This window comes from Callorhinus ursinus, unplaced genomic scaffold, assembly GCF_003265705.2.
Source record: "Callorhinus ursinus isolate GAN/ISIS: 27379988/994484 unplaced genomic scaffold, GSC_fseal_2.0 scaffold10, whole genome shotgun sequence".
Lineage (NCBI taxonomy): Eukaryota > Metazoa > Chordata > Mammalia > Carnivora > Otariidae > Callorhinus > Callorhinus ursinus.
The window spans coordinates 72,645,344-72,661,522 of NW_027397072.1; the positions used below are offsets into that span (position 1 = coordinate 72,645,344).

Below are 16,179 nucleotides of genomic sequence, written 5' to 3' on the forward strand. Positions count from 1 at the left end.
ACTTATTTCCCACCCACCCACCCCCCCTGGCCACTTTCCTAATTTTTGGGTTTTCATTTTGCTTTAGGTTTTTCTGTGACTGTGGTGCTGGAACACTGTCTAATCCTTGTACATTAGCTGGTGAGCCTACACACGATACAGATACACTATATGACTCTGCTCCACCTATAGAATCTAATACATTGCAGCACAACTGAATTTCCTTCCCTAAAGAAAAAGTCCTGCCATTCTAACATCATAACTTAAAACATTTTTTTTGGAAGAAGATTTAAAATATTTGCCCATGCTACAGGAAGAGACTGTATTAAAAATGGATACACGAGGTCAGTTGACACTATGAAGCTCAAGCTACCAAAAAGAAAGTGGCAATATATTGACTCAGGATCTCAAAGCTGGGTGTTTTAGCATTACTGTGTAAAGACTTTTGAAGGGACAGAAGTGAAGAAATAAGCTGCAATTTTGTACAGATACCAACTTCTGAAAAAAAGCTGGTGTTTTTACAACTAGCATTGAATGCAGTCCAATTTGCAGTAGTACTCTTCAATAGACAAGCAGCTTTGTTGCTGCCTTTATGGACATGGGTACCAATTGCTTTTGTAATATGGTAAAAATGTGAGCTAGCACTTCTGCGTTTCTTTTGATTTTTTTTAACATGTATTCAGATTGAGAAATATGATTTTAATGCTTTAATCTCATGTAGTTTGTTTTTAATTTCAAGCAAATCTTCTTGTACTTGAATGTGCCCTGTTTTGTTAGCACACCTAGACTTGCTGTAACTGTACTCATGTCCCAGTATGTACGTTCTTTCTATGAAAGAGAAAACACTAATCTTAAATTATATCCAGCAATGTTTCTGGTATCCTTTAAGAAAAGTTAAGACTATTATTTCCTTCCCTTCCCTGTGCAGCATTCAAAATCACCCCTAGAAAAAGTGAGTGTTTTAATGAGACTTCCTAGGAAGGGATGCACTGTAAAACAAAAAGTATTCTTGTAACTCAGTTTTGTGAAAGGTAAAAACTACTATGTTTTAAAGTACACTTTAGAAAGTCTCTTCAAAACAGTCCTGTATTTGAACTCTGTTCATAGTTTTTTTTTGAACAGTTTAGACGAACTGCTGGAAATTAAAAACAATTTCCTGCATTAAGCTGAGACAAGTATATATACAGCCCTATACAGTTTCATAGCTCCCCCCATTTATGTGTATTGGTGACAGTGGGTATAAACAGCCTGAAAGTGTATGCATGTACCATAACATCTAGACTTAATATATTGTGGAGTATTCAATAACCATTATGTAGAAGGTAGATAAGAATTAAAAGGGTTTAATTTCCTAGAAAGAAAATGGAAAAATGGTCATTTTTAAAAAATAAAGTTTATTAGATCATAATGTTGTCTGAATTTACCACCTTTGTCAAAAGCCAACTCAAAGCTTCCAATGTAGTCTATAATTCCTTAATCAAAGTCAGCAATTTAGGGACAGCTTCAGCATCGATAGTCGACCTTTCACTAGCCAGGCAAACTTCCCTTAAAATTTAAAAAAAAAAAAAGTTCAGTTCATGCTTTTCATCCATAGTGCATCAATCATCCCCCCTTTACAGTTTTAATAAGGTCACATGTATGGCAAAATTATATCCAAGTATAATTACCGAAATAATCGCAGTGATTGAGTCATCTTCTCAAATTCTCTTGCTTTTCTGTGTCCCTTTTGAATAACCTCCTCTGGAAGATTAGCAAGCCTTGCTGCATTAAAGCCATAGCTTTTAGGACAAGCTCCCTTAATGAATTTATAGAGGAAGGTAATAGTCTCCTGGCTGGGATCCTCACATTCATTTTCTACCATGCATGCCTAAAAAAAGGAAAATATGTTCTGTTCATGTGCTAGCAATGGAAGTACCACCTGCCTTGACTCCCTCAAAAATCTAAACTTCTGAATAAGTAATTTATACATACCATGTGGCCCAGGCGCACTGCAACATTTTGGGAATAATCTTCTACTAATGAATGGTAGTGGGTAGAAAACAATGTACGACACTTTATGTTCTCAGCAAGTTCTTTAACAACCGCGTTTGCTATTGCTGTTCCATCAAATGTTGCAGTACCTCTTCCTACAAAAGTGAAATATGCATAAATTATATATCTGCCTTATACCAAAAAGGAATGAAAACAGTATAAAACGGTAACCTCAATTAGTGCATCCAAATAATTGGCCCTGTTTAGCTAAATAGATCTGCATTTTTAAAGATTTTTAAGTAATCTCTACACCCAACATGGGGCTCAAACTTAAAACCCAGAGATCAAGAGACTCACATTCTACTGACTGAGCCAGCCAGACGCCCCTGCATTTCTTTTTTTAAAGAGTACTCTTCAGGTACCACTGATGTTTAATACGATGAAAAAATTTAGAGCCTTAGTAATTAAAAGGTTTTCACATGATATCTCTTACCTCCCACTATGGGTCTATGGCACAAAGGTGAGTGCATTCAAACTTTTTTTAAAGAAAGGTCCGACCATTGTCAAGAAGAATAAAAGTTTTAAAAATAGCCTTTAAATGGAAATTGTAATGTCTTACCTAATTCATCCACAAGCACCAGAGAATGTGCTGTTGCATGTGTAAGTATACTGGCAGTTTCACTCAATTCAACAAAAAACGTACTTTCACCTAAAAAAACACACAGAAGATCTTTTATCCTAAAATAGTTATGTTCATCTTTTGGGTTCATATCATGAGCTACCCAGTACCAAAGGTTACATCTCATTAAGAGATTATGCCATTCTTGAAGGAAGAATATTTTCAAATGCCTGAAAGCACTCCACTTCGCATAACACAAGAAAAATCAAACATCGAATTTAAATGGCTCATACAAATTTAATTTCAAGGCACATATATTTATCATACAAAATGTAGAAATGAACTGTCCACTAATAAAGCCTTAGGTGAAAAAGAAGACTCACCTGACATTATTCTGTCGGAGGCACCAAGTCTAGTAAATACTCTATCAATTGGTGTGAGTCTACACACTTCAGCAGGTATGTAACAACCCGTTTGGGCCATTACAGCTAATAGGCCAGCCTGTGAAGGAAGGAGGAAAGAAAGGGCTTTAATACTAAATAAGAACAATTATGTACGAGTCAGGCACTCTTAAAAACTGTTCACAATACAAAGTAGGCAAAGTGAAGCCTAGAAAAGCAAGAGGCTTAAGGCCTAACTGGCCTTAAAACCTCAGAGCCTGTGACTTTTTTAACCCGCTGCATTAGTGATTCTCAACCCTGGCTGACTACATAGAATCTTAAAATCACTGATGCCTAGAACCAATTCCAGACCAAATGCATCTATTTGGGATGATGGAACCCCCTCTGTACTTTTTTGTGAAGCTCTCCCAAGTAATATTAAAAAACGAAAATGGGATTGAAACCCAGAGTATACTATACTCCTGCTAGTTAGCAAATTTATGGTGAACCTAATCATACAGGAGAGCTGGGGGGTCAGCAAACATTTTTAGTCAAGGGTCCAATGTCTCACATTTTTTTTTTCCTTTCTATAACCTTTTAAAAAATGTAAATATGTTTAGCTCAATGGCTGGCCAACCCCTGGTATAAAGAGAAGACAGAAGCAGTTTCCAACAGTTATTAGAGGTCATGAATTTCAGTTGCGCTCCTACCTGAACAAGTCTGTCATGGTTCTTTTATAAGGATTCCCACACGAGTCTAATTGAGTAACCAACCTCCAACACTTTCATTCATTATTAATTAACAAACCTCCAACATACTCATTCATTATGAATACATCTACCTTCAGAGGAAATGAATCCAATCAAGTCAATGTATGCTCCCCATAACATGAGACAAATATCTGATAAAGGTAAATACAATTCTCAATTTTATAATACAAAGCATTTTTCCTTTGCTTCCCATTATGCTGGTGACTGAATTCTATGTAATTTATGTGCTGTTTGGGAAGGGGTGGCCTAAATATGTAATAATTCCTAAAGTATACAAACGACTTTGTATAACACCTTAAGGTTCAGTTTACCTGTCTCATGAGCGTGGACTTGCCCCCCATGTTAGGTCCAGTCACAAGCACACAATAAGCTTTGCCATTTTCCTCCTCCTCCTCCTCTTCCTCACAGCCTATTAGAATGTCATTAGGTATAAAGTCATCTCCAAAAAAAGTCTTCGTAATGCAGGGATGACGTGATCCTCTAAGGTCTAAGAAGGGAGGAGTGCCTTCTTCTGGCAACAGAATTACTGGACGACACATAGGGCCATCACCCCCTCGACTGTAGTTAGCCAGGCACAATAAGACATCTGTTAAAGAGAGGGTAAAAGTGAGGCTTCATTTTTGAGGCTGCTTCAGAAGCAAAGATCCAACTAATTAAGTCTTTCAAAAAGACTTTTTCAGTGGAGGGCAGTATATTCTAGTTGCTTTTATACCTGTTTTTTCCTAAGAGGCAAACATATAAAAGAATCTTAAGAAGAAAGTAAATTCACCAATTTTGAACACCTGTGCTGAGGGAAGATTTAAATTACCCACCAAACCGTTCAAAGTTGTATTGGTTTAAGGAATAATTGTGCTATTCAATTCTGGACAGTTGTATTCAGATCAGAACAGTTCTATTACAAATTTGGGTAACCTATCGTTACTGTACTTTTAAAACACAGGAAAAAAAACAAACTAAAACAGCAAAGGCTCCAAATAAGTTGGAAATTTAAAGAAAAAGCAAACTATGAAATTGAAAAGGTTGCCAAATTACAAATATATAAATCAGGGCTCTAGAAATCAACTATAAGAAAAAAGTGTGATAATTTGGGCTAAGATAAAAAAGATTAAGATCTTGAAATATATGCATGTAAAGAGATCAACTGAAAAAAAGAAAAAAGTGATGTGCCAAGACAGTTTTAATTTAGTCTAACAAAAAAGAGAAGCTTAAAAAAACATTATCAAAAACTATCAAATACTAAAGGTACTAAAAATCTGGGGTGCCTGGGTGGGTCAGTCAGTTGAGCATCTGGAATGTAGTACTCTTGATCTCAGCTCACATCTTAATCTCAGGGTTCAAGCCCCGAATTTAAAAACAAAGCAAAATAAAACCCCCGCTTTAAAAAAAAAATAAAGGTACTAAAAACCTATCAATCTTTCATTCAATTATTCAAGACTGAATTTAAGGCCAAAAGTGAACTTAAATCGCTAACTAGGCAATTTTGTCTAGTGAGGAGGCAAGTATATACACGTCAAGATATACACCTTGTTAGCTGTGTTTAGAGATATACCTCAATGGCAAATGTCCAATGGATTTAAATCTTAATGCGTAACTGGGACACAAGGACTAACCAAAGTTTGTTCAAAGTCTTACCCAATACTGCGATGCACTCAACAGCAGACTGCCAGTCCTTATAATTTTTATCAAAGTTAAAGAACAGTCGCCGCATGCAGTCCTTCAATGATACGTCTCTCCGTTCTTCAGCATTTATCAGATTAGCCAACTTCTTCTCAATAGTTTTGGTCCAGTATCGCTTACACCCCTTCTTGGTAGATTTTAGCTCATATTCTTCTGGCAAATTACGAGTGATGAAATTCTCTGGAATTTCCAACTGGTAACGGTTCCTACCGATCCCCCAGTAGACGATGGTCCTACAGCCAATTCGACTGCGCTGTTTCTCCAAGTATTCCAGGAGGCTCTGTTCATTTTCTCTTATGTCAGCAAGAGCTTGGTCATAATCAGAGTCAAATCCTGCTTTGGGAGTAATTAGTCCAGTCTTTCGAGCCTTCTCATGGTCAAAGGCTGTATCCCATCGGTTCAGTTCTATAGTCAAATCTGGAAAACGGCCCTCCGGATTTTTTGTCTGTAGAGTAATGACCTGCTTAAGGATTTTAGACTTAAAGTTGTCAACGACTTCTTCCATAATCTCTATAATTTTACATATTACTTTGAATCCTTCTAGAGCAGAAAGAAAATCAATAATCTTTTTTTTGCTGTACGTAGTTTCTTCATACATGATAGCCCTGCTATCTGGGTGGTTCTGGCTCTTCAGGGGAGACCCAACATTGTGAATTTTACTCAGCAGCCTTTCAAGGTCTGGAAGCTTCTTCAGAAGGTCTGCCACGTCAGAGATTTTGTCAGGCACAACCATGAGGTCTTCTATAGCATCTAGACGATCGTTGATAGCGTAAGGGCTACAGAGTGGGGCACAAAGCCACTGCTTTAGAAGCCGCTTACCAAAGGGAGTATGGCAAGTATCAATCTTTTCTAGCAGGGTCCCTTCAGTAGAACCGTTTGTTCCATTCGTGAAAATCTCCAAGTTGCTTAATGTCACAGCATCTAGCACCATTCGTTGATTGGCTTTAGCAAAAACAGCATCAGGTCTTGTAGCACCGACCATGTCAGAATCCAAGGGAATGTATTCTTCAAAATTAGCCATTGATAAAAGCTCTTGATCAATAAGGCATTTTTTGAGGTAGAAGACACAACCACCTAGAGCGGAGAGGGCCAATTCACTTTTCTCTCCTGGTGTCAACCCAAGAGAATCAGACTCTGAGGTCATACCTTTAAGCACCTGGGGTAACATCACCCCACTGTCCTCATTTAACTTCTCCTTAAAATATCCTTCTTCAAGGAGAGTTCTCAAAGTTTTGGCTGCATCCCAAAACTGGGAGCCTGGTATCAGACCTTCCTGGAGAGAGGACGATAATGAACCCTTCAGAATCATCTTAGTTTCTGTTGAGAGATTTCCTTTCTCAAACAAGACTTGTACTGGAGGATAGTGTGCCACTAGAGTCCTAAATCTGGAACAATGGCGATCATCTGAAAACTGACCTATGAAAAACTTTCCCAGTGAGGTATCAACAAAGCATACTCCATACACCCGAGTGTGGCCAGAAGAATCTTCCTCTTTTTCTTTGAGGCTAAGAAGATACTTACTATAGTTCTCAGAGGGGTCACCTTCCAATACACTGTAGGTCTGTGTACCCTTGGTAATGACTCTACAGATCTCCCTCCTCACCACTCTGTCATACTTAGATATATGTGCCATCTTCCGGCACCGTGCCTCCATCATTTCAGGGGTCTCAGTCTGTTCCACTCGTGCTACTTTATAGCCCTTCTGAACCAGAGAATCAGAGTATCGGCCAAATGCTATTTCAGGGAAACCAGAATGAGCCCAGTTGCCTTTCATGAATACCAGACCTAGTTCGTTGACTCCAATAAGAGCATCCATGTGGTACAGCTCATAAAACTTCCCCACCTTATAAAATATAACAAGATCAAAGTTCTGAGACTTAATCTGCCACCACTTCCTCATCCCAGGAGTACAGGAATTAAGGAAATCCTCAGGAACATAGAGTGTGGATACATCAAAATCAGGGTGATCAGGTCGCCTCCTGTGTAGATCTCTTCTCTTTTCCTCCTTAAGCCACTCTAAAGTTTCATGATACCAGATAGTGGGGCGACTACTATCATCACATCCTCCACCAATGTGGGCTTGAGATTCAGAATTTTGAGGGGCAGAGAAAGCATTCAAAGCACTCTTGGTTTCTGATGAAATACCACTTGATCGTTTGGTAGCCAAGGGCATTTCCTTCCTTGAACTTTTCCTTTTGAGAGAACCATTTCCAGTCACCATTTTCTTCCGCTTTGAAGCAACTTTGACAGGACTGTCCAGGCCTTCACTGTCACTATCCCCCACTCCACTGCTTATTTCATCACTACTCCCTTCCTCCTTAGCATCTGGCTTGAATTCCACATCAGAGCCGCCAATGTCACTCTCAGAGTCTGATATGACCCTTCGTTTTTTTATTTGGCGGCTACTTCGCCTAGATCCTTGGACCTTAGGCCGTATTTCCTCTTCACTTTCAATTTCATTATCTTCTTCACTCTTACCTGATGAGTAAGTTGCACCTACCTGGCAGGCAAAGAAAGAGTTACTTAAAGATAAAACAAAATCTGGAAAATTAAAGTACTGCTGTGGAGTATCTCTCAATATGCTGCAGTATCCTGTATCAGGAGAACCCAGCTCCAGAAACGAGAAACTATATTCTTTCTTAAGGAATTTCCCAAAAAAAGGTATCAATTTCAGTAGCATCACACTATAGGATTAAGCGATTCTCTCCTGACAGTTTTATCCTGTACAATAGTGTTGAAGCCATTAGCGACCATACATCCCAAATACGTACAGGTGATACCCTCATTAACAGTCAGCTGTGGAAATAACTTTAAATCTCCCTCTGTTATCCTGGATCTGTCTTCCAGGTCATCTCTCCTCTTCCAGAGGGACATATGAAGTTTGCCATTTTAAGCAGTGCAATCTATAGGGGGTTTCTAGTCTTTGCTCTTCCACAAACCAGCTGCAGCTTCTTGGACAAGGCACAATTCACTTATCATGGATCTCCCACACATGTGAAGTTACATGAGGCTAAATGATCTCTGTATTACCATCCAGTTCTAAAGCTTTCAATTGGTGTTATGACCCCTGGCCTCAACCTCGAAAATAAGATTAAAAGTATCTTTTCTTTCATTTCTCTTAAAATGCTCATTAGTTTATTCCCTACCTATAATAAAACATAAAATCAGGCTTAGTCATAAATGAATTTCTTAAGCACATAGTTCATTAATCTGTTAGAGAAGAATGATTTAATCACTCAAATAGTGACCATTAATACCAAAAAAAAAAGTATCGAGAGCATTAGGGATTTCATTTCCAGGGCTTGACCACATCCTCAGAGAGAGGCTTACTGCCAGACATCAAAACCAATTTTAGCACCATGTCCTTACTGTCCTTGTTACTTGTTACCAAAATGGTACTACCTCTTACAGCATGTGTCTTCTACCAGGCTTGAGGCTTGAGAACTTAAGCAAAATGGCTGCCGAGAGTCTAATCTAACTCAACCTACAGTCCTACAGAAGTGTAGGAGTATGTGTAGGAGTATCTGGGGTACCTGGGTAGCTCAGTCTGTTAAGCATCCAGACTCTTGATTTTGGCTCAGGTGGTGATCTCGGCTGTGAGATCAAGCCCCCCATTGGGCTCCACGCTGAGTGTGGAGCCTGTTTAAGATTCTCTCCCCTCTTCTCCCTCTCCCTCTGCCCCTCCTCATGCTCACACTCTCTCACAAATAAAAGATAAAAGATGTGTATGAGTGTTAAAGTGTTGTGTGTGTGTATACATATATAAATATATATATATAAATATATATATAAATAAAACGAGAATATCACTTTAATACCCCCCCTTTTCCATCACTTTCCCAACATAATTAACAACGGACTGTTGAACAATATCCCACCTCCATCTCTTCTTCTTCCTCTGGTTCTGAGGGCTCATCACACACTGCCAATTCAAGCCTCTCAATCTTGTCTTTATTCAAGGCTTCATCTGCACGTTGCATTGCTCTGAGTATTTCAGGCTTTGAACTGTAAAAATGACCTCCTTTTTGCACTTCCTTCGATTTTGAACCTAAAAAATTTAGATTTATATTTCTTATTAAGCAAATCTTACTCACTTATAAATAAGAACTGTTAGCTAGGGAATGGGCTCAATGTCTAACACCTGTAGTAATGGACAAGAATGAGAAGAATCAAGTACAGTTTTTAACATCCCATTATGTTTGATTGATAATAAATCAATAAAGCCTACAGTAACTTAAATTACCTATTTTACCTCCTTGAAGTTGCCTTAACTATTGGGTCACCCAGGACTACTTCATCTCTTCTAATCACTTGGGACTGTGGCCCTAAATAGATAAGGCACCCCTCTTCAGGTGAAGCAGGAGATGTAAAAGGGTTTTGAGACCCTTTGTACAAAAAAATTACTTCAGGAAGGCAAAAGCTACACTGTCAGTTAAATGAAGCTATGATACTAAGTTTATCGCCAAGGTAATTAAATAGAGTATACTAAAAACAAAACCCTACTAGTAAGGATACTAACATTTTGGAAGGGTAACCCAGTTCAAACTTTGAATGGTTTTTTTTTTTTTAGGTTGAAATCAAATTGTTTTGTTTTTAGGTAAAACTCTTCCTTTATTCCTTTCAGAATAATTATTTTTTTAAAAGATTTTGAGAGAGAGCACGCCTGCAAGTGGGGGGAGGGGCAGAAGGTGAGGAGAGAGAATCTCAAGCAGACTCACCACTGAGTGGAACGTGGGGCTCCATCTCAGGACCCCAAGATCAGGACCTGAGCCAAAACGAAGAGTCAGACGCTCAACTGACTGAGCCACCCAGGTGCCCCAAGAGCTGTAATTTTTTAAATGACACTCCTATCCTCTGAGCAAAAGATTAGATGCAGATGATTACAAGTCTAATGGCAGAGGCCTAACTAACAATGTCTTTGTTTTCTTCTGACTAAATATAATTGGAAAACAAACCTGAACTTGTCTAAATTTAACAGATCCTAACATTACATTATTTTCTTCTTTCTACTGTATACTAAAACTAATGGGACATCCTAACGTGCCATTACATTAGCAACTTAATGGGCTGCCTAAAATAAAGGTTCAATTTCCCATTTTTCTAAAGAGCTGCACCAACACTACGAAATTGCAACAATCATCCATTGGAGGGTGGCTCCTAACTTCCTCAAGTGCCTGTTTGCAGCTGCACGCACCCCCCACCTATCTAATGACCTCATCATTCCCCAGAAAATCCCTGATGCGAAATGCTTTCCAATTTTAAGGACCTCCCCCCTCCAAAAAGAATTAAAAACCTACTTTATCTTCATCCATGCTACTGCAACCATTTGGAAATTGAAAGGGCAAAGGTGGTACACAACGGGTGTGCCTCTACAAAATAATGACAACATAAATGTACACTTTTTTGGGTATTTTTAAATTAAAGTCACGTTGCCAAAGCTTTGTTTAGAATCTCAAAACTTGGCATGCCTCGGTGGCTCAATGAGTTAAGCATCCGACTCTTGATTGTGGCTCAGGGTCAAGATCTCAGGGTCTGGAGATGGAGCCCTGAGCTTAAGATTCTTCCCACCCCCGCCCCACGCACTAGCGTGCTATCTCTTAAAAAAAAAAAAAAAGGAATCTCAAAATTAGTCCTAGAAAAAGACCTTGTTACCTGGTTCAACTCTCACTTTACATATGAATAAGCAGTATCTGAGTTACTTTTTTGGCCAAGATTATACAGCAAATTAGTGCAGAAGACAGAACCAAAATTTCCAGATTCTCTTTCCATCCTGCAGGTCAGATTTGCGTGCAGACTGAACTTTCTTCAGTGTACCCTCCTCGCCCTGCAGGATGACGCTATGACCAAAAGGCAGGATTCCCAGAGATTCCTGGGAAATTGACCCTTATTCTGATTCCAAAACACTGAGTTCAACAGCACCCTAGCCTGGAGAATCTGAGGATAACGGATAAGGACTTATTCATGCCCAAGTGTATACAGGCAGTGAACCTGGCAAACAATGTGTACGCACTGTAGAATGCAAGAAACTGATAGGCCCAAGTGAAGCTACACAGGCAGGACTGCTGACGTCTAGGACATAAAAAAGCTGGGCCTGGAAAAAGAACGTTATGGTTCCAGAAGTCTGATGTGAAACTCAACTCAGATGTGCTCCTAAGTGAGGATTTTGAAGGCTAAGTAAACATGCATCTCCGTCTACCCTAGACAGTGTCACTGATCTATCTGCCACATATCCTGACCGCACTGCCTTTTTCTTAGATCTCTGAAGATCGGGCACTGTTAATTTACCCTTTCCATGCCTGAATTTGGTATTTGCGTCCAAATGAGATCTAACCATGAAAACATTTTCCCTTACGGGCATGATACTGCCATTAAGTCAATTGAAAAGACAGAAATAAAAATTCCACTCCACAACAAACCAGCTGAAGACCAGCTGCATCTTATCTTTTTCCCATGCTGGAGGCATCCACCCTGCCACTCCTGCAACTTATTGGCATAAAATACACTTAATTTCAGTGTATGGGAGTCCCAGACACTTGTGCTCATGTGTTGCGTGCTTGCTCTTTTACACTCTCTCGCACACACTCTGAAGAGTGGACTCTCTTACCTGTATATGGCTTTAATAGCCTTCTGCTAACCCAGCCCCTTGTTGGGCTGTCATCAAAAAACTGTACATGAACTCGGACAGACTTCCCTTTCTCACGGATGAATGTTCCATCAAAAGGGTGGTTGTAAACCAGGCAAGGCCACCAGGGGTAACCCTCCATCTTGGCCCAAACCAAATCACCTGGTGAGAAGTCAGAAGAACTGTTGCCAAAAGGAAATATATAACTTGGTTAATATTTGGTTAAACTGCATTAAAGGCAATTACCTACAAATAAGCAATTCCAAGGAAGGTATCATTAACACTCCTCTGAAGTCTTCTGGCATTAATTAATATTCAAGCACAGAAATTCTAGAATTAATTTTTTTAAATCAGATGTTCAAAAAAATAAAATTAAAAAAATCAGATGTTCAAGTCATTTTTAAAAACATAAGCAAATATCACAATGCTTACTTTTAACGTATTAAGACAAATACAAATATAATGAATTCTGGTATTAAAGTGAGAAACTGTTTCTCAGAAAATCAAAGTTTATATAAGCTATGGCCAAATTCTGGTAGAATAGGCACAGACTCATTGTACATGCTCTCCAAAGTATAACGTATCACACCTGTATGCTACAATATGGTATGTGTCAGGAGCAGGACCTTGACCCACGGTATTAATACCAAACATACTATGTAATTTGTTAACGATAATAAATATTACCTCATTAGACTCTGCTTGGAATCTGTTTCCAGTTAACACTCCACAAGCTACCTAGCACACTACTAACTCCCACCCCTAAGAATCTAGTTTTAGGGAAAAAGTAAACAGAGAACTGCCTAACATGCCCAAAAATAACGAGTATGCCTCCAGAATCAAAAACAAAGATTCAGTCTTCGTGAAAATTAATTTGGTCCTGAAGATTTCCTGAGAAAGGGAAAGGAGAGGGTAGAGGGAGAGGAAGAAGAATCGAGCTGAAAAGACTACAGCAGATGTACACCTAAAACTAATAAAACACTGTATGTTAGCTAACCGGAATTAAAATTCAAACAATAGGAGCGCTTGGGTGGCTCCGAAGGCTAGGCATCCGGCTCTTGATTTCAGCTCACGTCCTGGTCCTGATCTCAGGGTCAGGAGACTTGAGCCCTGGTTGGGCGCAGCACTGGACGTGGAGCCTGCTTGAGATTCTCTCTCTCCCTCTTCCCCTGCCCCACCCTGCTTCGTGCACACACGCTCTCTCTCAAAAAAATAAAACTTAAAAAAAAAAGTAAAAATTAAAGACTACAGCAGAGTCCCTCAGTGATGGAGATTCCACAACAGCTAATAAATTCTGCTCAAGTACTCTATACCAAGATTTTCTAAACTTGCTTAAAGGTTTTCATTAAATAACTGCAAAAGTAAAGTAAGTACATTACAAACAAAAATATTTTAGAATAGCTTGCATCAGTACACTGGGGCGACCTTATTCAGACCCAATCATGAAGTTAAAGTATTCCTGTCTTGAAAAATGTGAATATGGAAACCCCTAGGCTAGACAATTAGAAAAGAAAAACTACAGCATGACTTCGGCTGGAGCTTTCCTCAAGGGCCTTTATGGTACGTGCAGTGCACTCTTACAGAAATCTACACCAACCTGCACGAGCACAAATCCATAAATATTGCCATCAAGCTCACCACACAGTTTATCTTCAAACAGGAAGCTCTGTCCATACAATTCAAATTTCTACCTTAAGCCCTTCCTTCTTGCCAACATACCCACTAACAGGAGACAAAGACCCTGACAGCTGTGCAGAATGGTCTACAAGCCTCCCTACTGTCAAGCCGTCTTTCTCTTAACTCTTGGCCAAGTAGCCACTTAACCACAAAAAGCCTATCTCAAGTATCAGAAAACCACAAGCTTTCTTCGTACGGAAGTACCTGAGACTACCCTACAACTGTACTCTTTTTCTGCTGCTAAAGGAGGGAAATAACTTGTCTCCCTAAAGACACTATCAGTTCGGAGTCTGAACCCTGACCGTAATTTTTAGAAGACTGGCCAAACAGAGTAAGTACATGTTATTTCAACGAACACGTACCCCCTCAGGAAGCGTTTTTCTGGCTGTATAGTCTTGAGACGTTAGGCTTCAAAGCAGATTTTTCTGAAAGGGGGGATCAGTAGAAATACCTGTCAAGCCTGGCTGCCCTTTATTTTTTTTTTACAGATTTTATTTATGAGAGAGAAAGAGAGAATGCACACTGAGCGGGGGGGGGGGGGCACAGAAGGAAAGGGAGGGAGAAGCAGGCTCCCCGCTGAGCAGGGAGCCCAACTTGGGGCTTGGTCCCTGGGGATCATGACCTGAGCTGCCGGCAGACGTTTAACCGACTGAGTCACCCAGGTGCCCCCTGGCTGCCCTTCTTAAAGGCAACTAAATCCCTTAAAAGAGACTCAGCTAACATTTTGGTGTGTACGTAGCAAAGCCTGAACCCCATCTGGCTAGTTTGAGGCAGTCCCTTCCCTATGTATTGAATTTATTATATATATGGGGATGAGCCCTGAGCCTGACCAGTATGGGGTGAGGTTTACAAAGTGTTCTTGGTTTGTAAAATTAAAGATGACTATTTTTCTTGCCTTTGTGAACGGAGTTATGGAGGGAAGGACTAAGTGCTGAACTGGCCACCAACTGTTTTATTACATACATGTCTTATAAAAGTTACATATTCTCAACAATGGAGAATGGAGTTAGTGCATAAGAGACTGGCAAGAATGTACATCTTGGTGATACATTTGAAGTTCAAAGGAGCAGGATGCCTCAAATCCAGCGGAATTCTATTTTGCCTGGTACGAGGCAACAGAGCACTCGCAGGAATCTCAGTTGTCTTGGAGGCTCCCAGAGAAACTATATGACTAGGTCAAAAAAAATTTTTTGAAGAATTTATTTATTTGAGAGAAAGTAAACATGAGCAGGGGAGTGGCGGAGGGTGAAGCAAACTCCCCACTGAGCAGGGAGCCAGATGCAGGGCTTGATCCTAGGACCCTGGGATCATGACCTGAGCTGAAGGCAGACGCTTAAGAACGAGCCACCAGACGCCCCTAGACCAAATTTCATGAGCAAAAAAGTGAGATGGCCATGCCTGCCTCCTGAAAGTTCCTTTCTATCCTTAATTAAGAGTAACTCAAGTTTCTGACTGAGACCCAGAAGACATGGGGAAAACTTTTTTTAGCTTTATACCTAAACTTACTATATAATAAAATATTGCTGTTTTAACATGAATAAATTCATTCTAGTTTTATCCCAAAGGAAATAACTTGAGCTAAGAATACTGTTACCTTAAAACTCCCACTTGTACAAATGTAGTACAAATTGCAAAACGAACTATACAGTGTTCAAAGGTCTCAAAAATTCTAAGCAACCAATTTAAAAATTTAGTATCTTTAAATTTATTTTGCGGGCACCTGGGTGGCTCAATTGGTTAAGCAACTGCCTTCAGCTCGGGTCATGATCCTGGAGTCCCGGGATCGAGTCCCGCATCAGGTTCCCTGCTTGGCGGGGAGTCTGCTTCTCCCTCTGACCCTCCCCTCTCTCATGTGCTCTCTCTCTCAAATAAATAAATAAAATCTTTAAAAAAAAAAAATAAATAAATAAATAAATAAATTTATTTTGCAAGGCAAATGTACATACTCACTAGAGAAAAAAACGTGTAAAAGCTAATTACAATCGGGGCGCCTGGGTGGCTCAGTCGTTAAGCATCTGCCTTCGGCTCAGGTCATGATGCCAGGGTCCTGGGATTGAGCCCCACCATCAGGCTTCCTTTCTCCCTCCCCCACTCCCCCTGCTTGTGTTCCCTCTCTGGCTGTGTCTCTCTCTGTCAAATAAATAACATCGTTAAAAAAAAAAAAAAAGCTAATTACAACCAATTAACAGTTTTGAAGTAAATTCCTTATCTGTAAAGTTAAAATGAACTTTTCGAACTGTTTTTCAACATCACCTTACCCTAAGTATAATCTTACACTTACAGAATCTTACACATAACCTAACTTTTCTGATGTTAGCAACTGCCAGTACATTATATAACTCAAAGACTAAAAAACTTAGTAATAAGCACTATTCCTCTAACGCTAAAAGTGGACACTTTAAAAATTCTGGTCCAGGGGCGCCTGGGTGGCTCAGTTGGTTAAGCGACTGCCTTCGGCTCAGGTCATGATCCTGGAGTCCCGGG

General features: G+C 39.7%; 2 protein-coding genes across 3 annotated transcripts in view; one reads left to right on the forward strand and one right to left on the reverse strand.

The window, feature by feature from the left end:
• Positions 1–1,387, forward strand: part of FBXO11 (F-box protein 11) — an 84,663-nt gene extending 83,276 nt beyond the window's left edge. The window contains exon 23 of the mRNA XM_025868869.2: positions 68–1,387. Within this exon, the coding sequence (XP_025724654.1) occupies positions 68–197 (130 nt within the window). The 3' untranslated portion in view covers positions 198–1,387. The remainder of the gene's footprint in view (positions 1–67) is intronic.
• The window catches only part of MSH6 (mutS homolog 6), a 22,384-nt gene continuing 7,558 nt past the window's right edge, over positions 1,354–16,179 (reverse strand). For both annotated transcript variants that reach the window (XM_025868867.2, XM_073897751.1), the window contains exons 2-10: positions 12,001–12,200; positions 9,275–9,444; positions 5,352–7,896; positions 4,031–4,305; positions 2,953–3,070; positions 2,570–2,659; positions 1,951–2,105; positions 1,647–1,846; positions 1,354–1,524 (exon numbers count right to left, since the gene is read on the reverse strand). In XM_025868867.2, coding sequence (XP_025724652.1) covers positions 1,443–1,524; positions 1,647–1,846; positions 1,951–2,105; positions 2,570–2,659; positions 2,953–3,070; positions 4,031–4,305; positions 5,352–7,896; positions 9,275–9,444; positions 12,001–12,200 — 3,835 coding nt within the window. In that variant the 3' untranslated portion in view covers positions 1,354–1,442. The remainder of the gene's footprint in view (positions 1,525–1,646; positions 1,847–1,950; positions 2,106–2,569; positions 2,660–2,952; positions 3,071–4,030; positions 4,306–5,351; positions 7,897–9,274; positions 9,445–12,000; positions 12,201–16,179) is intronic.